The sequence below is a fragment of the Polyodon spathula genome, chromosome 58 (assembly GCF_017654505.1).
Source record: "Polyodon spathula isolate WHYD16114869_AA chromosome 58, ASM1765450v1, whole genome shotgun sequence".
NCBI lineage: Eukaryota > Metazoa > Chordata > Actinopteri > Acipenseriformes > Polyodontidae > Polyodon > Polyodon spathula.
The window spans coordinates 455,254-480,253 of NC_054591.1; the positions used below are offsets into that span (position 1 = coordinate 455,254).

Below are 25,000 nucleotides of genomic sequence, written 5' to 3' on the forward strand. Positions count from 1 at the left end.
TAGGATGTCTATTTTATTGTAAAAAAAAAAGGCTTGTGACTAAGGAAATCACTGACATAGTCAAACACGTACAGTATGGAACTCAGAGTGAAAATACTCATCAAGTTGGGTAATGGACAGGTTGGTCTGTACCTTACACCATGGTAAAGTCCAATCAAATAGTAGCAGAGCCGAGTGTAAGCAAGTCACAGTAAGAGATGGGGGCTAATCAACATCTAACCATGGCAGGCGTTTGGATCACTGAGTTCCAGTCAGCCAGAGCTCACAAGAATTTGAATCAAGACAAAGACTGCCAAAAAAGGAAAAGAAGAAACAGCCAAGTTATGCATGATGAACTGAACATTAAGGTCTCTCCTAGTAGAGACTGGGTGATGACAGCGCACGGTTTACACACAACATATATACACACACACAACATACATACATACATGCAACACACAGCATGCAACATACCTTCCTGGGTTTTCTCAAACCAAAATGCCCTTTCTTCTCTGGTAGTGAGTGTTTGTCATCCAGAGAAGGCAATGACACTGACTCTGTTCAGGACCGTTAGCATGCTATGTAATCTGGGTGCTGCTGCAACTCCCCTCGTGGACGACTGGAAGGAGAGGGACGTCACCCTCAATTGCGTTTGGTTTAACTGGGCTATTTTCACTGTATGGGGTCCACACATATGGTTTTAAAATGGTTTGTCTGTGCAGATTTCACATGTTTACGCATATTATCTATTTTTTAAAAAAATTAAAAAACAAAAACAAACTGAAGCAAAAGAAGTGGATTTTAATGACACTTCGTTGTTTGTAAGGTTCCAATGCACCTAGGCCGGTATTCAGAAAACATTGCCCTTACTTGTATGGTGACGCTGTTTGCACAGTGTCATACACGCTGCTGTGTGAATACCCTCCTGCTGTAACTGGCACCATCCACGTGACTTCGGGGACTGTATTGCTAGCCAACTATTGTTTAACATTAGCTAATTAGATTTGGAGAATGCACTGCTCTGGATACCAGAGTAATACTTAGACAGCAGTATTTTAAAAGTGTGTTGTTTTCAAACCAGGATGAGTGGATTGATGAGGTCTTTCCACAAGAGCCCATTAGGCATTGCTCGTGACCTAGTGCCCTGCAAACGCGCAAGGAATTGATTGAAACAAAGCTATAGGGCATTGTTCAGCAAGCCAGACGCACACTGCCATCGAGTGGAAACATTCAGTAACTGCATGTTTTGTATTTTTTTTTTTTTTTTTTTTTTATATATGCTGTGCAGGTTATTGTAGGTCACTGAAGATTACACAGCGGCACAAACTACCAAAAACTGTTATCATGTGTACAAATAGAGGTGGTTTTGCCTAAGTGCTGAAAAAAGAAACGGTTTCTCTTTGTTTATTTATGTTTTAAATATGGGATTAAATGCGTGATAATTGTTTTCCCATGCGTTTCTTTTTTTCTTTTGAAGAACTTTTGGTTATTTCCTGGCATCTAAGTTTCCGTGGGGCTATAGATAACAACACCTGTTGTCGACAACCTCTGCCGCTGCCAAAACAAATAAATCCATAAATAAATAAATCATTCACGGCGACCCCTTCTAACTGTCCAACCAAAATACATTGCATTAGATTTGTCACGGATTTGTCCGACTGGTGGCAGAGCAGAGATGCAGCGCTTTGATTGGCGCGAATATTAAAGGTAGTTGAGCTGGATCTCCGCCGATTGGTGCGGGCATGGGCCGCGTACAGGCTTCTGGCTCCACCGATTGGTCTGTGCAGCAGAAAAGGGCGGAGACCTCTCGCAGTAATGTGGTTCGAGGCGATGACGACAGTCGACGTGGCCCGTGCGGTGTTGTGACGCGCCTGCGCTTTGAGGCGGAGAGAGAGCCGCGGTGAAGGCAGGGGAGCCGCGGCGTGAGTGCGGAGAGAAGGGAGGGTGACGCGCTGGGTTGTTACAATGGCACTGCAGAGGTTCCAGGCTGAATGGGAAGAAATTGAGCAGGAATTCCAGCAGTTGCAGGTAAATCCGTACTAGCAAGCGAATGGACGAGCCATTGATCGTACAGCTGCAGTGACTGCCAGATGAAAGTTAAGGAACTGTCCGTTTCTGATATTGCAGTATTCACGTTTATCCCTGAAGACGAGTAGGCGAGTGCTTAGCATGCAGTCGTGTGTGTCGGCGGGTTCACGCTTGATAGCAGTGCGAATGCCCTTTCTGTGTGGTGATCTTAGTATTAACTGTAGGTCGCAGCTCCTCCGCACTACCCATCTGTAGTTCACTTCAGTGTTGTAACTTACAGGGCAGAATCTTTATTAGGAAAAGGTTCTTTTTCTGCGCGGTTGTGTTTTCCCTGTGGTTGACCAAACTACTGTACTTCACAGCCAAGTGCAATGATGCACACATGACGGTGGTTGAATCACGTGTATGATGCTGACAGTTTTGCATAAATAGACACCGTAGTTTGCTCCAGTGCAACAAATGCTGCCCGTTTTAAACCTGCAGAACATCGGTTTGTGTACTCGCCTTTGCTTCGGCGGCTGCCGTGCTTGTGGGAGATTTGGTAGATGTGGGTGTTACAGCCGAGACGCATACAAACCGTACCACCAATGCACCCAATCACCACCCCCTCTTGTAAAAGATGGAACACAGCCCTGTATTTTGGTTCCAGTTTAAACTTGTTGAACTTTGCTGCTGTGGAGTCAGACTAGGTAAAGAAATCAAAGTGCAGGGTTCACTGGCACACAGTCCATTCGAATGCATTGTTGTAGGGTGTAGTAAACACTGTCAAAGCCCGTGCATGCAGACCTGTAGGAAGCTTTGCTGCAGTACAACTCCAGTGACTTCGCTCACTTTTGATCTTGTTTCTGGTATCCGGTTATGCTGATTGGTTTCAGAGAGGTGAGATGGTTCAGTGCCTTAATGGCTTGTTCTAGTTGCTGTGCGTGAGGCTTTAGTCGGTTTCTCACTGTGTCCATGCAGATGCATGGTCTCACTCATACCCAATAAAGTACCCTTAACAACCAGGATTGGGTCTGCTTCAGCTGCAGTGATGCTTTGCTAGTTTTTGTAAGAAATACCTTTCCAGCTAATGATCTAATGCAGTGGTTTTCCTTTGTAGGAGTCGCACAAAGTGTACAGGCAGAAACTGGATGAACTCACAAACCTCCAGACGATCTGTAGCAATTCCATTAGCAAACACAAGAAGAATCTGGGGGAGATCAAGTACAGTCTCCGGAGGTAGGTGCAGAGGTGCCCTTTGCATGCCATACAATTGGCTGTTCAATGTACATCAAGTGCATACTTGTGATGGCTTTTACTGGTTTAAATTGGCACACAGGTGCCCAAATAAGCTGTAAAACTGATTATTTATCTGGGATTGACTGTTCTTTTTACTTCAGTTTTAGTGATCTGCCATAGGCATTCTGTGATCTGTCTACAGGCTTTGTGCAAGAAGGTTAAAGAGCATCCTGTAGTGGTATTGTTGTTTAAAGTTATTGTTGTGCACTTCTCTGTCCACTGTTTGCAGGACTGTATTAGTTGCTGAGCAAGCAGGAGGAGAAGGCTCTGCTCTAGAAATTAAAGCAGAAAAGAGATTTTGAAACCTGCATTTTTCAGGCTTTAGTATAATCCTGTTGCTTCTAGAATTGCTAAACAGATCAGGGAGCAAGTTTAAATTGGCAGTGCCTTGCTTTATCTCTTATTCCTGACATGAAATTCCCAATGTGCCACCTATTGACTTGGTGTGAACATAAAAAAGCATCAAATATAAAATACATTCAGTTCCTTTTATCAAGCAGAGAGCTTCAGTGTGACGGGGAGCTTAGCTATTGACAGTAATGTTATTCAATCGTTTGCAGGTGTAAGAAAGAGCAGTGTACTGCTGAAGAGAGGGAATTGATCCAGAGTGTCCACACTCAGATGAAAGAAAGGCAAAATGTGTTCTTTGATATGGAGGCCTATTTGCCAAAGAAGAACGGGTAAGGTGTGCAGTGAAAGGAAATGAGCCGCGTCTCTGCTTTAGAAAGAGCTTCTGCATGTGGAATGGGTTTCATTACCGCCCTTAGTGTTTTATGAATTGATTGTTATACTTTTTTCTTTTCTTCAGATTGTACTTAAATCTAGTGCTCGGAAATGTGAATGTAACTCTGCTCAGTAATCAGGCAAAGTAAGTTTTCATGTGTTTTTGTTTTTTTTCTCGTCTGCATCGTTTTGTGTAATTGTTATTCTGTCGTGAATTCACTTATTTTAAAGGTATAGATCTGTATCTAACCACACCCATCCACCGATCACAGATTAAATGCATCAGGACGTTCATATATATATGTGTGTGTGTGTGTGTATATATATATATATATATGTGTGTGTGTATTTATTTGGATTTGGTTATCCCTTCCTTTCTCACAGATTTGCGTACAAAGATGAATATGAGAAGTTCAAACTGTACATGACAATAATCTTACTGCTCGGTGCGATCACCTGCCGGTTCTTTCTCAATTACAGGTAAAATTGTTTTATTTGTGCTTTCTTGGTGAGTGCTTGTATAAAGCATGATGACAGTCAGACAGGAGATTATACTGCTGTCTTGAACAGCTGAGAGGCACGTACCTGAGCCAATGAGAAAGCCCCATCACGTTGTGTTAACCAATCAGTGACAGTCAGAGGAGGGCTTTTGCTTTATTTGTTTAGGTAGCCTGATCCACAGTATAAACTCAGATGTAAATTGTTCAGAAATTTACAATTTAATTCAATTAACACAGTCTATTGTAATCCACATATGCCATCTTTGGCAGGCACCAGAGGGCAGTGTTAGCCCTGATCTAGTCTAATGTATTTAAAATGTGTTCGGTTACATGCTCACAGTGGTAAATTAAGTATGTAACCCATCATTTTAAACACTAAATCACAAATTCTGAGCTAAAACCAAAAATAAACAATTGTCTTATTCTTCAGTACATTTAAGTTATTTTCGTCACTGTTTTGCTAGATCTGTAAAAGTGCTTCGAAACCATTGGTGTATTGGGGGCTTGTTCTAATATACTTTGCCTTTATGCTGTACCAGGGTGATAGATGAAATCTTTAATTTCATGCTGGTTTGGTACTACTGCACACTGACGATAAGGGAAAGTATTCTCATCAGTAATGGGTCAAGGTAAGGGTTTTGATTTATTGTGTTTCAAGAACTAGATCTAAATGTGTAAAGCATATTGATTATATATGTTATAATTTAGCCTAATAGTTTGATTTCTAATGCTAGCTGTAGACGTTTTAGAAACAGTTGTTTTAAACTTATCGCCAAATCTGCTGTCGTGTTTTTGCACTAGTGGTGCATGTAGGTGATTGACATGTATGCTGTAATAGCTTTGGTTACCCTATTTGGTGATCTCAATATGCTTGCTTATAATGTAGACAAAGACAAAGAAATTGAGGTTTTCCCTTCTGTCAAACAAAGTTTCGGAGAATTACTTTTTAAGATGGTTATTTTCCATCAGCTTAAAATGTCCTTCTGAGGGCAAGCTGTGCTTTTCTAAGCATGTTCACTCCAGCTGTTGTGTCTCCGTTCTTTTCAGAATAAAAGGATGGTGGGTTTTGCATCATTATGTGTCTACCTTTCTATCTGGGGTAATGTTAACATGGTAAGTTTGAGTTATTTGTATTCATTTTTCAACAGCAGAGTGATTTTAAAACTAAGCTATTTCTGGGATGGAAATAAGACTGGATCCATTCCTGGTTTTACTGTGAGTTTAAGAAGACCCACCTGAACTTGTTTCCTATACACTGTGGCTAATCAAGCTCTTAGTAAAACCTGGAATGGGTGAAACTGCTATGCAATAGGAGACTTATTTCCATCCCTGTACTTTCTCTGATTCATTTAAATATTAGAAAGCATTGTTTTTATTCAACTGCAGTATTGGAAATGAACAGCCTTGCTGTTGAAAGTGAATAACTCTATATTTCCATGCAGAGGGCAGTGTTAGGTTTGCTCAATGCTGCTGTTCCTTCATTCGGAAGTTATTAGCTTGAAATGCCATTCAAAGTGTCAGTGCAGTATTGCACCTGTTATTCTAAACAATTGTGTTCTTGTTTTTAAAAGGCCGAACGGATTAATATATAAAATGTTTCGAAACCAGTTTCTGGCGTTTTCTATTTATCAAAGTAAGTACTGAATTTTGGTTTTCACCCTTTATCCCTCTTTTGCTTCTGTAGTCTTTTTCTTAACCCATTGTGATTTACATGCTGCCCAAGTGATGTGTTTTTACCAGCCAGCCTCGTAAGGAGCATGCTGTGCTACGGCCTGTCGTTCTTGGTGTCTGCTCGCAGTGCATGAACACCGATATTTTTATTGTTGCAACTCTTAGAATTTAAATGCAATATTGTCAGCTTTTATATTTAATCTTGATCTACATTTTCAGGTATTTCTTATTTATTTTTTGCTAATGCATGATGGTTCACTTTTGATACATTTAATTCCAGTATCTCTGAAAATATTGCATCAGTATATTCCAAGTAAGGTTTTGGAATTTTTTTTTTTTTAAATACACTAGCTTTAACCCATTCAGCATCAAATCTTTAAAAAAAAAAACTCAAGTTGTATTTCTGTAATTTAATCCATTCTAAATCAATATGCTACCATTCCTAAAAGTTTTCAATCTTTAATGACATGCATATTTACAACATACATTCCCAGTGTCCTATTTTCAGAACGGGGAAGGTAGATGCCCCTGTAATCAGTGAAATTTCATGGCATCTATGAAGCTCAACACATAGGAAATGGAGCTTTATCATCACTGTGGGAGGAAAACGACAAGGAATGTGTCATATTTAGGCTTCAGTTTCTGATTTTAAATTGAAGCATCGCAAAAGCATCCGAATGGCTATATTTGCAGAATTAACGGTTTAGACGTCACTTTTGCAGTTAAAAATTAGACTATGTTATTATAACAATACAGTTGAAGAGGAAATTAAAATAACAGAAAGCTTGCAGTTAAATGCTTCTAAAAACTCCAAAGCAGCTGTCCTCATATCAGGGCAGTGGCACTTAATGGGGTAAGGCAACACAGGGCGTGTCTGTGAAGTGAAGTGAAGTGAAGTGAAGAGTCCAGCCTGGAGGTTCTGTGCTTCCTCTTTGATCTAATTGTCTGATGTGTTCCTTGCAGGTTTTGTACAATTCTTGCAGTATTACTACCAAAGTGGCTGTCTGTACAGGCTCCGGGCTCTAGGGGAAAGAAACCACCTGGATCTCACAGTGGGTATGTCAGATAACAGTGCGTTTTGACATGTAAAACACTGCGCGCTCGCGCGTAAAGCAGAGCTCTGCAAAAGTTTCAAACTGTAAGCAGAGTTCGTAAAAGGGTTTAATTTATTGCTGCATGCTGTTGAACAAACGTTATTCGCTTGCCAAGTTGGGATTAAACTCCATTTATAAGAGTAAAACGAAGTTACAGATTAAATAAATCCCCAAGGAATCACGTTCTGTTTTTGCACTTTGCCTCATCTGGAAACGTTATAAACACAACCCTTGTTTACCCTTAGTCCAAATTGCATCTAAACTTGGTACTGACGTTCCTTTGTGCAAGTTCTTAAAGATAGTGGAATCGTGATGACTTATTTGGCTGAGCTTGTACAGGGCGTGTCTTGAACACCTTCTTGTGAAAAGAAGTTTATGAAACGTGTTGCAGACCCAGCTGGTGATCTTCTTTAGGCGGTGTGGTTTTTAGAGAAGGCTCAGATAGTTTAGCCGGGTCGTGATGCTTGTTTTTGGCATTGTGCAGGTACTGATATTGGCGTGCTGTGTAATGAAACAGAAGTGTTTTGTGTCTGAAGATGATGTTAATAATGGCTGGTTTGTTTTTACAGAAGGGTTTCAGTCCTGGATGTGGAGAGGTCTCACATTTCTTCTTCCTTTCCTTTTCTTTGGGCATGTAAGTACTGCGCTGAATGTCATTTGCTTCTGTTGCCCGTTGCATTGCCTTGCCCTGCCCAGCAGTATTTCAGTACAGTAGAGAACGTTTTTGTAATTTATTAGTTGTTTGTCCAGTTTTGCAGCCGTGCTGCAGACAGATGAGATGAAACCAAAAAATATAATCCTGTAAACTGTGATCCAATCCTTTTCAAATGAAAATACCAGTAATTAGCGTAAAAAAAAAAAAAAAAAATTCTATATGTTTAAGTTAGTGCTTTTGAATGAATGACTGTAATTTAGATTTCTCTTCTGTTTTGAAGTTCTGGCAGCTTTATAATGCGATACAGCTGTTTGGATTGTCCAGACATGAAGAATGCAAAGAATGGCAAGTGAGTACCTGAGTCATGTGATTAAGTGTGCTGTACGGAGTACCAAAATATTTTATTAACAGTATAGTTGCAGTAAACCAAATCTGAATACTTTGTTGTGTTTCCACACTAACAAACACATGTTTAAAACTCAGGGGATGGAAATAAGACTACTATTGCGTAGCAGCTTCACCCATTCCAGGTTTTAATATTGAGCTAGCCACAGTGCATAGGTACCAAGCACAGGTGTGTCTTGTTGAACTTGTAAAACCAGAACTGGATCAAACTGCTATGCAGCGGGGGCCTTATTTCCATCCCTGAAACACATTTCGTCTAGTTTACTACAAGAAGATAAATAATCTACTGGGACACACACGTGGAAACACGGTGGCAGTGGTTTTGCATTTTGACGCTGTACTCGATTCCCAGCCGTGACTCGGTTGATTTTTTCAGGTGTTCATGCTGGCTCTCGCCTTCCTCATCCTGTTTTTGGGGAACTTCCTCACGACGCTCAAAGTGGTCCACCAGAAGTTTCAGAAAAACCGAGGAGAAGTGCAGAAGAAGGAGGAGTGAATCTTCAAGACTGGAGCTTGTGACACCGAACCACGCAAAGAACTGAAAAGAACGAGACCCACTGCTTTTTATAATACTGTATCAAATGAGTGAAACAACTAACTGCTAGTCTTTGACATAATTGAGTGAGTAACCTATATCAAAGTTCATCAGGAGGACAGTTCAAGTGTAAGTTATTATTATTATATATATTTTTTTTAAATAGTCATCATCTCTCTTTTTCAGCCCTTGTTTGTTTTTTAATCAGAGACAATACGGTTTGCATCACAACGTGACCTGTGAGCCGTTGAAACGTTTCATCTCGTGAGTATTTAGAGAGTGGCTTGTTGCTTCCCTAAAAATTGGCTCCTACTTCTCACCCACTTCAGGAAGACAAGGTTCCTGATTCATAAACCAAAAAAAACACCATTACAGAACATGCTTGGCACATTGTCATTTGTATAAAACTACAGAGCTATGCAGGACACACTGCTATTGTGTGACTTGAGATTAGCTGCTCTGGATACTGCACTATGATCACGTTACAAGCACATTCATCAGCAGTGCATGTATATCTATTAGCCATAAGAGTCTACTTGTAAAACTGAAAAGTTCTGTAATGTTTGTTTTTTTCTTCTATGGTGTGGTAATTGGCAGAAGCTGATCTAAAACAAAACCTAGTATTGGTATACTATCTTGGGCAAGCCAGAAACCTTGAATAATTTGCTCTGTTTTGAGTTCTGCAAAGTGGAGCTGATCAAAGGGAAACGTACAGTGGTGTCGGTGGCATTGCTGAAAGTCATGTTAGCTGATGCATCTCCCAGAAAATGGTTTGCGATATCACTTTATAGATGGCAGATTACATTCAATTCAATGTTCTTTATTGCATCCTTTTTATTTTAAATGTCTCCTGATTGTTCCAGTAAGTAAGCAATTTGCCACCTGCACACGATTTCTTTCCATTATAAACTGTGGGGCAGCTTAACAGTCACATAGTTCAAAATGCTAGTAAGAGAAACTCTTTCTTTAGTGCTGGACACTGATCATTCTAACACTGACGTTGCACAAACTGTGCTTGCTCCAACAGTGCCTCCTCATTTCTCTAATAAAGATACCGGTCCAGTTTATTTCTAACTTATTCAGTGTGTTGCCGACGTCCACAGCTTGAGGTCCCCAGTAATTCCAGATTCCTGTGTTCCAGCAGTCTGTTTATAATGAACAGCAGTTAAGAGGAAATTGGCTTTGGTTATAAGCAGCGATGTGGTTTCTCCCCATGTTTTAATAAACCAGTAATACCCAACACACTGAGAATTAACAGTAATAAACCTGATCTGAAGGCACTGTGCAATCTCTGGTCATTTCCAATATTGAGCAGGGTTTGGATCAATTCCTGTTGTTCAATTCCCATTCCCTTTTAATCAGTTCCAACACATCATTGATCCAAATTGCAATTAGCAGCGTTCTGTTAAAATTAGCTTCTCACACAGTGGTAACAAATGACTTCAGTTGAAGCCACTGTTGCTCAATTTAAACTGGCTTCAAACGAAAGCCGTTGAACACTCACAGCAATGATTACATCTCAATATCAATTCCAATTCCTTTGAAGGAACGGATTTCAAAAAGAAATTGGAAATTGAATTGAAAAGCAAGGATTAACCCCACCCCTGTGGATTAGAAATGGAAGATGCATTTCAATATATTCTTCCAATGTGGGAAAGTAGTTAGGGGATAATACTTCCAGTTTGCAAGTTTTACTTCCAATGTCTTTTTTTTTTTTTTTTTTGTATTCCATATAGTTTTGGAAGACAAATGAAAATATGGTCATTTAGCAGAAGCTGCTAGAAGTGTCCACACCTTGAAAACCTATTTAGGTGCATTTATTAGCAAAACGTGCATAAATAATAATCCTTACAAACGTGCTGCCCTTGGTTATGAAAAAAGTGCTTAACTGGAACTTCAGTCTCTGTAGACATTGTGTCTGCTGTGTCTAATATTTCATCCAATCAAGGGATTAAGACAATAAAGTGAGTTAAACCACTACATAGCAGCTGCTATAGTTACAAGTCAGTGTTCGTTTTCCAAGACTGTCCATTTTCTTTGAGCCGGTAGTACAGATTATTAGTAATTGATCAGGGTGATGTAATCTTTGTATATATTTACACCGACAATGTGACTAAGCCATAAATGATTGCTGTCCGTCACTGGTAAACCTTTGTCAAGTACAGAATTCGAAGAGTTTTACACAAGTGCAATAGGAAGTGCATTAACTGTTTATTGTGTTCTTTATGTAGGCTGAGAAGTTGAGCACTTAATGAAGTTTAATTGGCATGGTTTGTATGATGCCTTAACTGTTAATAACCGATGTACCTAAGTTGTGACAGTGTGATCCTTCTCAGATCTTTGCACCTTTCCCTGGGGTTTTCATCTTTATTTCTGGTCATACTTGTATACTTTTTTTTTTAATGTTTTTTTGCAACTTTACAAAATAATGAAAGTTTAGAATCTAAGGTCATTGTTGTAAGGTGATACAACAGTAGGGATCTATATTCATGTGCTCAGTATTGTACAAATCTGTGTGAAATATCTGATGGCTTTGCTTTGCTTTGCTCTACAAATTTACCACTGAAGATCAGTTGTAGACGCAGTCCAGTCTTTGTGTTCGTTTTCCATGCATAAAAAATCTGAAAAGAATCATTTTCATTTTGAGGCTTTGTAAGTAAACAACGGGCCCTTTTTGAAAAAGGATATTGCCCAACAAGTTCACGTGAGATAACTTGGCCGCCACAACGCACAGCAAAGTAACTTTTTTTGGTTTTGTTGTGAATCAGAAGCGTGTTTGCTTTGGTAGATGTTGTGCTCTTCAAAATGTTAAAGTGATACAGAAGCTCTGATCTGACAGATGGATGTGCAACTGTTCTGATGCAGGAGCAGAATGAGCCGAGGACTTCTTCTGGAAGACTGCCCAAAGCTTCTATATATCAGCTCCAATTGTCTCCAAACAAGCCACAGAAAAATGGACTGGGCTTCATTCCAATTCCTTTTTAGAATCGATTCCAATTCTCATTCTCTTTTAATCAATTCCAGCACATCGTTGATCAAAATTGTGATTTAGCAGCGTTCTGTTAAATTGAGTGTCTCACAGTGGCAACAAATTGCTTCCAGTACATTGAAGTCCCTGTTAGTCAATTAAATTGGCTTTAAATGGAAGTAGTGGAACAATCGCAGCACTTATGTCTGTGAAATATCAATTCCTTCGAAGGAATTGGAATTGGGAAATGGATTTCTCAAATGGAATTGGAATTAAACAGGAGTTGACTCCTACTCTGCTTGGTGGCGATTTTAAATGGCGGGCTTGGGGTCTCCCTGTCACTGGCCTCCAGAAAAGTCCTCGGCAAATTCAACATCTTCCCTGGCTGTTAAACCACAGGACAGAATGACTTTATTATAAATATCAACAGTACACAATGCTCTGTTGCTTTAAACTGCTGAATGGTTGTGTGAATGTGTACAGTGTGAAAACAGACTGGTTTAAATTGTTTTCAGTGAAATCGACAGTTCTGCGGCTCTCAAGATGGGGTGTACATTGCTGTAAAGTAAACCTCTGATTGTTAAATAAAATGTTTTCACCAAGTCTTTCAAATCTGTTTCAAACAAAGTGTTGAAGGTCTGAACGTTCGCTTCCTACTTCAGCTGGTCTGTATCAGTCCCTGGTTTTACTTTTGCTTTGCAACAATGTAATAAATGATGTGAAAACCGTGCTTGTTGATTCTGATCTGCCAACCCAATGGTAACAAAGCACTGTGCCACATTACAGAGTTCAAGACTAGTTCATCCAAACAGGTTTTGTAAAAATTATAACATGAACCGCAAATTTTCCGAGGCAACAGAAGAGCATTTCTACAGCCTAGTGTGGTCAGCACAATGATTAGTCTTCCCATAGCCCTTTAGAGTCTGATCTCCTAAACAAAGTGAGGTTGGGCCTGGCTTGGGGCTGATGACAGTGTTGTTGGTTGCTCAGTAGGGGGCGCTGTTCCCTCGTCTTGTCCACAGCCCTAGCTGTGCTCCAGTATAAGGGACACTGTACTGAAGGAGGGGCTGTTTTCTGAAAGAGAGGCTCTGTCTAGTCTTGTGAACACTACAGATCCCATTGATATCTTTTGAAGGAGTGCAGGGGTCCTATTTGGCAGTTTAATTCTGGCTTTGGTAAAACCTGATTGATAGGAGAGAGTTAATGGTGTAGTGGAGGTTATGTTGAAACACTTAACTTCCCTTTATTTAAAAAATAAACAAATCTTGGAATACAAGATGCAATAATGTTGTACACGGATATGAAACATATACACATCGTTTGGTATTTCTAGATGGTCATTTATATTCACCGTATTCTGCTCGAAGAAGTATTGAGCAGTTCTTCAAACTTAATTTCTGTCCCATGTTATGTTCGGATTAATTACAGTGAGAATAAGAACTGAACTAATTAAACGACTGCTGTTGTAGCACAGTTCACCTGGAGAAGGACAAGCTTGATGAGTGTTGCTTGACAGGTTTTCATGTAGTGTGCTGTTTGTCATGTCATTGAAGTTCACACTTGCAGCTCAGCAGCATAGACTTGTGGTGATGCTTCTTTTTTTTAATTTCATATCTATTTAAAACATTTCTGTACTTGTGGTCTATTAGAAGTATCTTACAATCTTCACAAAAGTCAAAATAATGTAATACTTTACCCTAACGAGGTAGTAATTAAAAGTCATTTTGTACTGGTTTTTATTACCTGACCTTAACATAACGATCAAGGAAAAAATACACTTTATTTCCTGTGAAATATTGCCCATATAAAGCGCACACATTTTAAAAAGTATAGTAATGTTATTAATAATAATAATACATTCCTTCCAACACTGGAGCCAAGGTTACCAGAGAATACTAAAAATAAAAAGAAGTTTACATTGAACACTGAAATGCTACAGATAAGTTGTTCCTCAAACAATCGGGGAGTTGCTGAGAATGTAGGTAGAGCAGCCTTGACTGGGCCCGGCAGAAATCCAACCACCAGGCAAAGACAATGTCACAGCAGTGCTGGAGATAGCCGGTATCTGTGCCATGTCTCTGCTCAATGACAGCACAGCGATTAGGACTGGCTGAGGCGGGAGGCCACAGGCTTTGTTTCTGCTTCTTCAGGTCATGATATCTGCATGTCTTTCCTCCAGAATTGCAGAGATATTCAATACAGACTGTTTAGCTGCATGAGGCTGTTGTATAACCTTTCTCTTGCAGAGCCCTGTTCACAAATCATGTTTTCATCTGATCATAAAACTGTGCTCTAGAGTGTTGTTACAAAGAGTAGAACTGTTTCATGAATCTGAAAACTGGATGCCATCCATAAAGTCTTTAAATAAATAAATGGGTACTTTTAAATTAACTTTTTTTCTTATTTCTTACCTGTTTAATAGTTGCGTGTGTTCAGTATGGTTATTGTTTTTGCTTGGATCCTTATATGCCACTCTTCCAGCAAACATTTCTTCTGGAGAGATTATGGGGCTGCTTGTTAGGCTGTGTGTTGAAGCCTGGGCTACTCACAGGCGTCTCTACGACCATCCTCGAGGAGTCTCTTCAAAAGCAAACTTTTAGTGAATAATTAGTATGAATGGCTAATTTAGTCACTGGAAAGGGGGATGCAGAAAGACTGGAAAATAAAAGCTCCCTGATCCTTGCAGGAGCTCCTACACTACTGGAGAACAGGCTGCATGAACTTCTTTCAGAAGTGCAGTGTTATAACAGCAGCTCGGTCATATTTTTCAATATTATTAAGTTTGCTCCAGTTGCAGTGCAAGAAAGTATGCTATAGCAGAGTTTTTTGGTTTTTTTTTAAAAAGGGAATCTCTTCAAGCTGTTGTCCCACCGTGGAGAACGCAGCCCCCGCTCCAGGCGCCGTGTTTCACAGCACCACGCACTGCCTGCGTTTCCTCTTCCGGTGTTTCGCTTTCTTCTTGGCATTCAGAGCTGTTTTTGTGGCTTCTTTAAAAACGTCCTCGACGTTTTCCCTGAATTTGGCTGAACACTCCAAGTACATCTCGGCGTTTATCTGCTGTGCGATCTCTTCACCCTGTCACCAGACAGAGAAGACACTTAGGAGACGGACAGCTCGCTGGATTTAGAGCACATATTGCACAGTGGTACCGATACGATCTCACAGCTTTGTGAACCAGTTGCTCCTCATACCACTGTGGCAACCTTTTTGCTTTAATTGTCCCAAATACAGTATTGTTGCATTGGCAGTGAGAATCATTTGTCTTTTAAAGTTACTTTTAAGGACACACTTAATACAATCATGTAATTTAATTGTAAAGAAAACAATACAATGCTTCTACAACATTTCACTAGCTAGGTTCATGTTTACAGTTAATTGTACAAGTCCTGTATTTTCCTGTATAATGTCCCTTTTGCGAATTCACTGGTTCTTTGACATGTAGATATAGAGCGAGCATTGTATTTACAGAGATACGAAAATAAGACTCCTGTTGCGTTGCAGTTTTGCCCATTCCAGGTTTTACTACGAGCTTGATGAGGCACAGTGTATAGGTAACACGCGCAGGTGTGTCTAATTAAGCTCCTAGTTAAACCAGGAGTGGATCAGGCTGCTATGCTATGGGAGTATAGACTGTACCTGCAGATAGGTAATGGGCTCCAGATCGGATGCTTTGAGTTTCCGTGTGCGCTCCTTGTCTTTCCGCTGGTCCGTCTTGCAGCCGATGAGGATGATGGGGACTCCAAGACAGAAGTGGTTTACCTCTGGAAACCACTGAAAAACAAACAACCAGCCTCAATGTGTCTTACAAACAAATTAGAGCTTGTAGAGCAACTGATTGGACTTACTGCACTGACAGCTCCTTTAGACAAGCTAGCCACGGTATTTGTGAATGGTATGTTTTTATTTTTAATGTATTTCCCCGTGGTTATACTGTGCATTTACCGTAGTTTACCCTGGTTTGCCATGTTTATTAATTTACCATACCTCACTGGTGTGTACAGTGCTTACCTATGCTTTACCATGCTTTCACTTTGTGCTTTACTCCACTCTGCTGTGCTTTTACCATGGGAAACATTAAGGAGGGCTGTACTGTGTTTTTAACATCTTGTTAAATCCCTTCGTGGTTTCTCTTTCTTACTGCTTCCTTACAAAGAAAGAAGAACCCTTTGCTGGCTTGCATTCCCCAAATGTAGTTTGAGCTGCGTGCACACAAACTTCATGCCACCGCACAGCATCACTCCAGCTGCTGTGTCAAATCTTTTTGCAGGTGAAAACTGTGAAGCTTGATATTTTCCCAGCAGAAAGCTCAACGGAAACAGGAAGTTATTGTGCTTGTTCTGGGGTTTTTTAGCTTGTAGTTCCAATGTTTTTGTGTTCCTCTTATTTTGTTTCACAGGTTGTATTGCTCTTCCATTATCTGTTTTCACCAGCCTTGGCCTTTATCGTCCAACGTTGTGTATCTCAGTGAGTCTGTTCAGACTGAATGTTTCACAATGTTTATCCTTCAGTAAAAGTTAGCACTTCATCTGCATTGGTGGACAGTGTCAGGGAAAGAGGCCTTGCTGTGAAAACGCTGACTGGATCTCTTTGGTTGCGGTGTGTAGCGGAGGAACAGAAGGGTTATGAAAGAGAGGCTAATATTTGTGCAGAAGCACAGCACGCTGCGGACTGGTATTCTTTGCCCAGCCTGCATTTCATCCTAATGCTCGAAGTCTACTGACAGACTGTGGAGTTTCTCAGAGTGGACAGATTAGCAAAGAGACCCTCCTCTCCTGGGTCTTTTACGTTTGGTCAAAAGCTGGGCTGCTCCACGTCAGTTTGGAGGCCACGTCCGCAAAACCAAACCAGCAGAGCCTGCTGTCTGTCTGCCTGTCTCTGTCTGCCTGCAGCCCAGCGTGTGATCGCATGCTGCGTTTATTGTGTTGTTTTACATGATTACAATAACGCATACTGTAGTCCAGCACTGTTGCCATCGACGCCAAGGAAGCATCAGTCAACACGTACTCTTATTTGTTTTCATGACAACAATAGCAGCCGTGTACAGCAACACTGAGAGACCAGACATTATGTGAAATACAAAGCCACAGTCCTGGTTAAAAACACACACAGCAGAACCACATGTATGTGAGCTGCTCAGGGGACATGGAATCCGGTTGTATCATTGGTATTAGGGTTGAAGGGATTTAATACTGGTTTGGGTATCAGGGCACTTTGGCCAGTAGAGGTTATACCAGGGGCTCTAGCAGGGGTATGTGGTAAATTGACAGTGGCTGTATAGCTTGGAAAGAGCTGCTTGTAATAGTGGGAGATCTGAATTGAGAATTCAGTGCACACCTGGGAAAGTATCTACTGTAATCAATGCAACCTTTCAAACAAAACAAAAGGAAGCTGAGAAGTTGAACTTATTTGTTATGCCCCTCTGTGGTTAATATTGATTAAAGCAAACAGCCAGCATTTGGCTGGTTACAGTAAGGCGAGATGCCGTTGGTACAGTACTGGCTAAAGTCAGACACTGACAAAGCCCCAGCGATATACCTGTGCAGTCCTGCCCTGAAGCAGCCCTCCCTGCTGCTCAATCCTGAGACACTGCCCACTATGTCAGACCGTGTGTGTGTGTGGTTTTGTGATGCAGATTAATACTCGTTCAGGTCTAACAGCATCTTTTCCTGTAAGGCACAGGTAAGGCAATGACTGCAGTGCAAGCATATCCTGGCAACAGTCTGCTCGTTAACACATCTTAAAAAAGGTCAAGTTAATTATCTGAAGTGCTTTAGATTGAAAATTCCTGTTCTGCAGTGTTAAAGGTCTAGAGTCCCACGTGCTTTTTTTTTTCTAATTAGCAGTAATAGACAAATGCCTTGAAGAAATATCAAAGGAAGATTTTGAAAACAGCTTACCTTGATTAAGACGTTGTCAAAGCTAGTGGGGTTGGTGACATCATAGCAGACAATGACGAGGTTGGCGTTCTGGTAGGAGAGTGGGCGGAGCCTATCGTAGTCCTCTTGACCTGTAGAGCGCACAGCTGAGACAGTGAGTTTACTACCACAGGTGTTCACTGAAGAGCAACACCCTATAAACGTTCCCCATAGCAAAGTGTAATAAAGCATAGCCAGGTATGATAAAAACAAATTTATAACATGGCAAACCAGGGTAAACTATGGTAAATGCATAGTATAACCAAGGGAAAAGCATGGAATACTTTTATAAGGGCAAGCAATAAATATCTCTACCTTCACATTAAAAACTGGGAGTTTGTTTCTTCTAGTTTTACCCGTTTCATTTCTTTCTTTCAGTTTTTCTTGTATATTTATAGACAGGAACGTTCATACCGGCTTTCCCTACCCCCTTCACAAAGCTTCCTGTTTTGTACTTCTTGCCGTTTTTAAAAATTAAATATATCTGGACCAGAATCAATTAAAGCCATTAAACATATACTTTATAGCATTTAAAAAAAAAAAAATTCACTTTTAATAGCCATTTCCATGTGTTGCCGTTTTTCATTTTTGGGTTTAATCGTTTGATATTAGAGGACATGCGTGTTATTATTTGCACTCTAATGAATGGGCCACCAAGATGGTAATTGCCCCTTGAGTATTTAGAGACATGTACTGAGCGCATCGAGACCCATTCCATTCGTTATCAATCACAGCAAACAAGCCTTGTAATCATTAGCGATCTCAGCAAACATTTCAGTTAAAGTCCTTTTATTTGCCACACAGCTAGATCTACAACAACAAAAAAGAGTGCGTAGTTCTGCAACAAGCAGAACCCGTTAGGAAAGCAACGCCTATCTATCACTGATGCAGAAAATGATACTTTAAAATGTACATTGCACTGACAAAGTGACGCAAAAGAAAGAGAATCGCTTACACAAAGACTGAGTGCAATGTTCCCTTGATCTTGGCAATCTTTCCATCATGGTGAAATACATGCATATAGACATACACACACATACATCAGAGTTTCAGTAACACCTGCTAACACCCTAGCATCAATATAGCTAAACAACAGTGCTAGAATAAAGAAGCTCAAAGGATCCCAACCTAGCCTCAGTATCACAGCCATGTTTTATACAGAGATCAAGTTAAAGGATTCTCAACATGGGACCTCCTGAAGAGCAGCCCCTGTGTTTTTGAATACCAGTGCTGTCTATTCTGTATAATATTTGGGCTTTTTTTTCACATGAGGATGCCTCACACACGTGATGCAGTGACTCTTATTAGTCTTGATCACATACTGAGCCATGCACTATCTGCTAGCTAGTTATAGTAAGTAAACTTGTCTCAACTGATTGACCGGCTTTATCTCGTTCTTTTTTCCTCTCAATTTAGAACATAAGAAATTCAAGAATGAGAACAGGCCATTCGCCCCACCTGTTCTCGCTCGCTTTGGTACCAATGTGATCCATTAGCACTCAGGAGAAGAAAAACAAAACCCCTAACCAGGTTAGTAGGGGAAATAAAACCTCTGTGGCTAGACGGACCGCCCTTCCTCCAGGAGGCTAGCTGCAGCTCTTATTGTGGTCACAGAGAGGGTTATACAGTATTGTTCATGACAGCATCCAGTCTATTGAAGGATCCGAGAGTCCCTGCTTCAACAACTCTTCCAGTTGCTTCCTTGTCATCTTGTCATTCCGGTTTGACAAACTTTAAAGCCTTCACTTGATCTTCTACAGTAGTTGATTAATTAATTCTACAATTAAAAATACAAACTGCTGGTGAGTCAAAACAAAACACAGTAAGCAAATCTACGGTAGCAGAACTCTGAAGAGTCGAATAGTTCACTGGTTCAAGATGCTTTGACCAGTTTAAACATGATTATTAAACAGAAGGTCATTATCAGCTGTTTTGTTTGTTTCCTAGCACCACCTGTATGGATATGGATTAAGGTTAGAGTTGTGGTGAAAGCTAGGGTTAGGGAGATATCATGAAACAATATAAAATTACTTGCAATATCTCAAACAGTTCTGGTACTGGTTACTATTGCCACGTATAAAGCACTTATCAGAAAAGGTAGGATGCTATCAAATTAAACATCTCAAAGCCAGACCTGCGTCTTAGAATGAAATGACTAACTCAGGGCACTATCACCACATCCTGTGTATCACGTAGTTGACTGATCTTAGCAAAAGGGGAACGATAACAGGAAACCAATTTAAATGAATTCATCCTTAAAAAGGATCAGATGGTCAAGGTAAAGTGACTTTACAAACATCACAGTCAGGTCCCATCAGAGAATAGCAATAGTGATCCATTTCATAGTACGATACTGGTGCTGTTCTTTCTGTCTGTGACACAAAAGGGTGTTAGAAACACAAAGGACGCCCTTTTCAGAAACTGCGACACCTGCTCATCCCACATCCTGCCAAACAGCTTTCATTGGTATCTCTGTCGCTCTTGCTGCAGCGCTGTGGCGTGCATGCACAGTCTAGAAGCTCTTTCAATTCACCCACGCCGCTAACTGCAGTGTGCTTTCTGAGCGTTTACTCGGCTTTCGAAATAATTTGGGTGGTTTTAATCTTTGCACTTGCAATACATCTGATGGCCTGCTGACGCCAGTTTGAGGTTTTGCTATGTCCCCTCCCTCTCAAGTCTTTGGACTGTGTCAATGTTAACTCAGGCTTAGTCAAGAGCTCTGAGACATTACTTGAAAAAAACAAACACAAGGTCCTTGCGAAGAAAGAAGAAATGAGGGTGCAGCAGAAAATACAAATCTCCTTTATTGACCAAAGACAAAACAGGACCTGGAGGGGAAGGCAGCAAGCATCCCAGACATTTCCTCCTCTCAACACCACAGTCAGGTCGGACAAGCATTGGAACTCAATGCCAAATATACAATTAGGTGTGCTTACACTGTGTCACTTGAAATTACCAGCCAAACTATAATTAACTGCTGTTTTGCCAGAAACCATAGCATCAGTAGAAACTATTACTGGCTCAAAAACACACACTGTAGCATTTCTCTGTGACTTTGTCTTTCTTTCTTTCCTGGACGTCCATTAGGCAGAAAGACTTAAAACACAACTCTTCATACTGAATTGAAATACTTTAGAAATCTATTCCAGGGGTCTTAATGACTTCTATAACTACAAAGTACAGTCAATGTAGGGCTGGTCCTAATAGAGGCAGCTCTGTTTTAACCGGGGGGGGGGCTGACAGAGTGAGCGACTGTATTTTCATTCTTTGCTACTATTTTTGATATTGGACTTTGGTTAGCATTTTGAAATCGTCTGCTGCCTGTGTACAGTAATGTCACTGGTGGGGTGGGGGAGTTCAGAGGTCACTTCTTATCTGAGGGATTGCTTGGGCTGACTCGGAGGCACATTCCAGACGTTATCGTCCATTTTCATTAAAATAAGTTTATAAAGCAACAGGTGTGGCAGCTGGAATTTGCCTGATAATTTGCTTTATGACTGAGGAGCCTTCTGTACCAAGAGATCAGTGATTAGGGTTTCTTTTTGTTTTCTTTTTTAACAAACAGACATTCCCATAGCAACCTAATCTGGACTGGCGGTTCATTCAAGGGTGTTTTTATACTTGCTGCCTTTGGCACATATTGAACCACTTTTACAATTGTGGAGATTTTGTCTTCAGTATCATTGGGAAGATTCAGAACATTTCTGATTGGAGTCACACCCACTGCAGGAATTCTCTGCAGAAGCTTCACTGTGCACTACAGAGAGCACTCCTGCGTTGTGTGCGATTCCAGCCAGCATGTCTTGTTAGCTATGAAAAACAGTATGATATCAAGCAGCTAGCTTCTCATCTGCTTTCCTCTAACTCCTGTGCTATACGTTACATGGTAATGCCACTAACAGCAACATTCTCACATGTCTGAAATTGTAATAAACATGTATATCTGTCAGCTTTATTAAAGAGTTATGATTTAGGGACCAATCTGATGGTGCATTATTGCTGATAAAAAGACCTCGCGCTTGTCTTTTTTATATCCGGGAAGTTGGAGAGATGCTGTAGGCTGCTTTGTGTTTTATCAGATGCACTTCAAAATACAGTATCATTAACTACCCCCACAGCTACGCTGTACATACCACCACTTTTCCATGCACTATGTGTAGTTTGCATGCTGTTCTGTGCATGAGGACAAAGTGACAGCTATGAATGGAAATACAGTCTGTACACCAACAACATGTACTTAACACAGCTGCTTCCCTGAGATAAAATAATAAATTGTGAAAGCACCGTGTACCAGCTGTGTACTGTAGCTAAGTGCGGTGAATGCATGTGGACAGTTATCTGGTTTACCTCTGTGCATTTTATCAATCTCTAGCTCTAATGTCCCTCCTGGCTTGTTGACAGCTGACACTCAGCTGCTGCCTTTTCAATTTTAACTGGTTGAAAAGCCCAGAAGGTAATTAACGCAGGTTATATAGAACCTATTTTAGCTTCAGTCTTGTATTAATTTACCCAAGGTAGCATAAGGTAGTAGAAGATGCTGGGGCTGTTACTGCTGTCTCTTATAACCCAGCTGTATGTGCTCTGGGTGTTAAAGTGAAACAGAGCATTTGGTTAGTCTTTAGAGTACAATAACATATGCATGCCACTTATTTTACTTCTCCTTCCTGCTTCCTTCTTTCTCACAAATAAATATAAATGCAATAAATAGACAATGCAGACCGGTTTTCTAGAATACCACACACCATGAGCCCAGCTTATCGGCCCTTTTACAAGCCAAACCCAGATGAGTCAACTTACTTCACCTCACGCTGTGCAACCTGACTAAATGGTGCTCCTGGAATGTGGAAAATGTGTTTAAAAGCAAAGGCTGCAGATAACACACTGGAATGCTCCTACCTGCTGTGTCGTAAAGGTTCAAGTTGATTTCCTTGTTCCCGACTTTGATACTGGAAACATACTTCTCAAACACGGAGGGAGCGTATTTCTGTTGAAAGAAATGTCAAATAATTGTTTTGAAAAAGAGATCTCTGGGGGTTAAATTTAAAAAAAAAAATGGAATGAAATGCTCTTCAATGAGGCACACACTGGGCTGGTAAGAAACGCTACAAGTTAGCATTTTGGGTAAAACACACCTGTGATTAATGAATAGGTTACAGTGTGCATATCCTTGTATACCCATGGTTTAGATTATTCAAATAAAAAAGTACATCTGGTGTGATTCGTGCAATTGATTCAAGCAGCTGTGATGCTGCCGCTGAGTACCAAGGATGACAGTCAAGCATGCATCACTGTATGGAAGTCTCTTCAATGCACCTAACTCTGCAAAAATGTCCTCAGGGAGGGTCCTGATTTCAGGATTTAAATGATGTCATTATTCAGGTCTGTTAAATAGGTAGGGCTAGAAATGGGAAATAGAACAGAACACAATTGTTTGGCAGTTGCCTAAATGCAAAGGGACTTTTTTAAACGTTACTGTCTTGGTTTAGCTTCATCAGCCGAGGAACCACATGGAAACCTCGCACAGCCTCCAGCACTGACCTGCTTAAAGCAGATGCTGGTATTGAGGTCATAGTTAGAATTGTCTAAGAGGAAGTACTTCAATACATTCCACGGTTTGAAATGGGTTTGTATACAAAGGAAAGGAAAATTCTGAAAGGTGGTCGCGTTTCTGAACATTTCTGAATTACACAGGTAACCCCACTCCCTTCAAGTTTATGTTCGTTCATTATGGTACATACGTGAGCCAGATAGGATGACTTTCTTTGATGTCCGTGGAATCAATACCCTTCCTTAGAGACTTCTCTTTGTACAGGGTATTAAGGAGTGTGTGTGTGTTTAAGAGTGTGTGTGCACGTATGATCTCAACACTATGCAATGTTAACTGGCAGCCTGTGTTGACAGCTATGCTAGAAATGCAAATCATATGGTGATAATCATTATATAATCATTATATCTGAAGTGCCTTCTTTGTCATAGGGCTTTCATGACTGCTGTCAAATGAATGTCAAATCAATTCAATTTTGGCTGCTGAGTTGGGCTTTTTGAAATATTAAATATAGGTATGCGTTTTGATTTCCTCACTGAAGACACAGGTGTGCAGCCATCCGGTTCAGCTGAGCGACATTGAGATTGAAAACAATACCCACAGTTTGTGTTGGCAGCTTTCATATAAAGGTTTATCAGCGTTCATTTGCATGGCTGTTGAGCAGTTCCTTGTGCTTTTTTTATTATGCATTTGTACAAAGCACAGTGTACTTCCCTGTCATTGACAACACCTGTATTAAATGCTACTACACTTGTATCATGTTTTATTGACCCAAGTGAGGGTGCAGTCAAAACATTTTTCTAGTGAAAGGAAGTGGCTGTGTCAGGGTTTCATTTAGTTCAGTAAACAGTTATGAGTAACATTAGATATACCCAGCGATAGATGTTGACTCTTGGAGTTAGCTCTTGTGCCGCCTGGTTTGCTTGCATCACCTATAATCAATCTCCCTAACAATAGACTGCTCCTTTAGACTAGCACAGTAATCTCAAAGCGTGGTGTCTGTCTACACACAGCTCATTTCTTTAAGTATGGGTTAACAGCACAAACCACAGTGGCAGGAAAGCAACTCTACACCCAGCAGCTCCATTGGCTCTGTTGGCTGATTGACTCACCCTCTTTTTATTGACCTGAAGCCATAAAAACTAAAGGAGATGCAACAGATGTGATGCGGCCAACTGGCTCGCCATATAAAACCTTAAAGGTGTGCTCCTATGAAAAATGATATATCTGAGTGTGATAGAGTGAAAGAGAGAGAGAGAGAGAGAGAGAGAGAGAGAGAGAGAAAAACACCACTGGTGTGGCTGTAGCTGCAGGACTCAGTCCACCAGTCAGAGCTCTACCCAGTGGAAATGCTTATCTAGGCAAAACCACTGGCTCTCACTGGGAAATGGGCCGAGGGAAGGTTTACTCTAATGCTATCCCCAGGAGAATGGACCATGAAATCTTAAGTTATACTAGATACGGTAGACTGGAGACCTGGATGATAATGCATTTTAAGGAAGGGAGCTTTGAGAATGCCCAGGCTGACAGGGCTAGTGATTTCCCATGGTGTGTCAGCTCCAGCCCCCCGATGCACTTTAGTGAGTGCTGCTAACAGACAAGCATCTGCTACCCCTGTAGCCCACAAGGGGTGTGGGGCAGGAGGGGTGTGGGTCCAGACCTCCACAAGGGATCAGAAAAAATCACAGACCACCGCCCAGTTAC

At 40.7% G+C, this 25,000-nt stretch overlaps 2 protein-coding genes across 2 annotated transcripts; one reads left to right on the forward strand and one right to left on the reverse strand.

The window, feature by feature from the left end:
* Positions 1 to 1,285: 1,285 nt before the first annotated feature.
* On the forward strand, positions 1,286 to 12,566 carry LOC121307731 (transmembrane protein 120B-like). The gene is made up of 12 exons (XM_041239994.1): positions 1,286 to 2,007; positions 3,107 to 3,225; positions 3,846 to 3,965; positions 4,094 to 4,153; positions 4,393 to 4,488; positions 5,048 to 5,137; positions 5,556 to 5,621; positions 6,080 to 6,141; positions 7,143 to 7,235; positions 7,843 to 7,907; positions 8,209 to 8,277; positions 8,710 to 12,566. Exons 1-12 carry the CDS (start codon positions 1,945 to 1,947, stop codon positions 8,827 to 8,829), a joined length of 1,023 nt encoding a protein of 340 aa, XP_041095928.1. The 5' UTR covers positions 1,286 to 1,944; the 3' UTR covers positions 8,830 to 12,566.
* A 101-nt stretch (positions 12,567 to 12,667) lies between these two features.
* LOC121307715 (rho-related GTP-binding protein RhoF-like) lies at positions 12,668 to 22,744 on the reverse strand (the record flags this gene model as incomplete). Its single annotated transcript, XM_041239967.1, has 4 exons — positions 12,668 to 14,911; positions 15,473 to 15,607; positions 17,734 to 17,843; positions 22,648 to 22,744. Coding segments are annotated over 4 exons (510 nt in total), but the record flags the coding sequence as incomplete, so codon positions are not given.
* Positions 22,745 to 25,000: the final 2,256 nt, after the last annotated feature.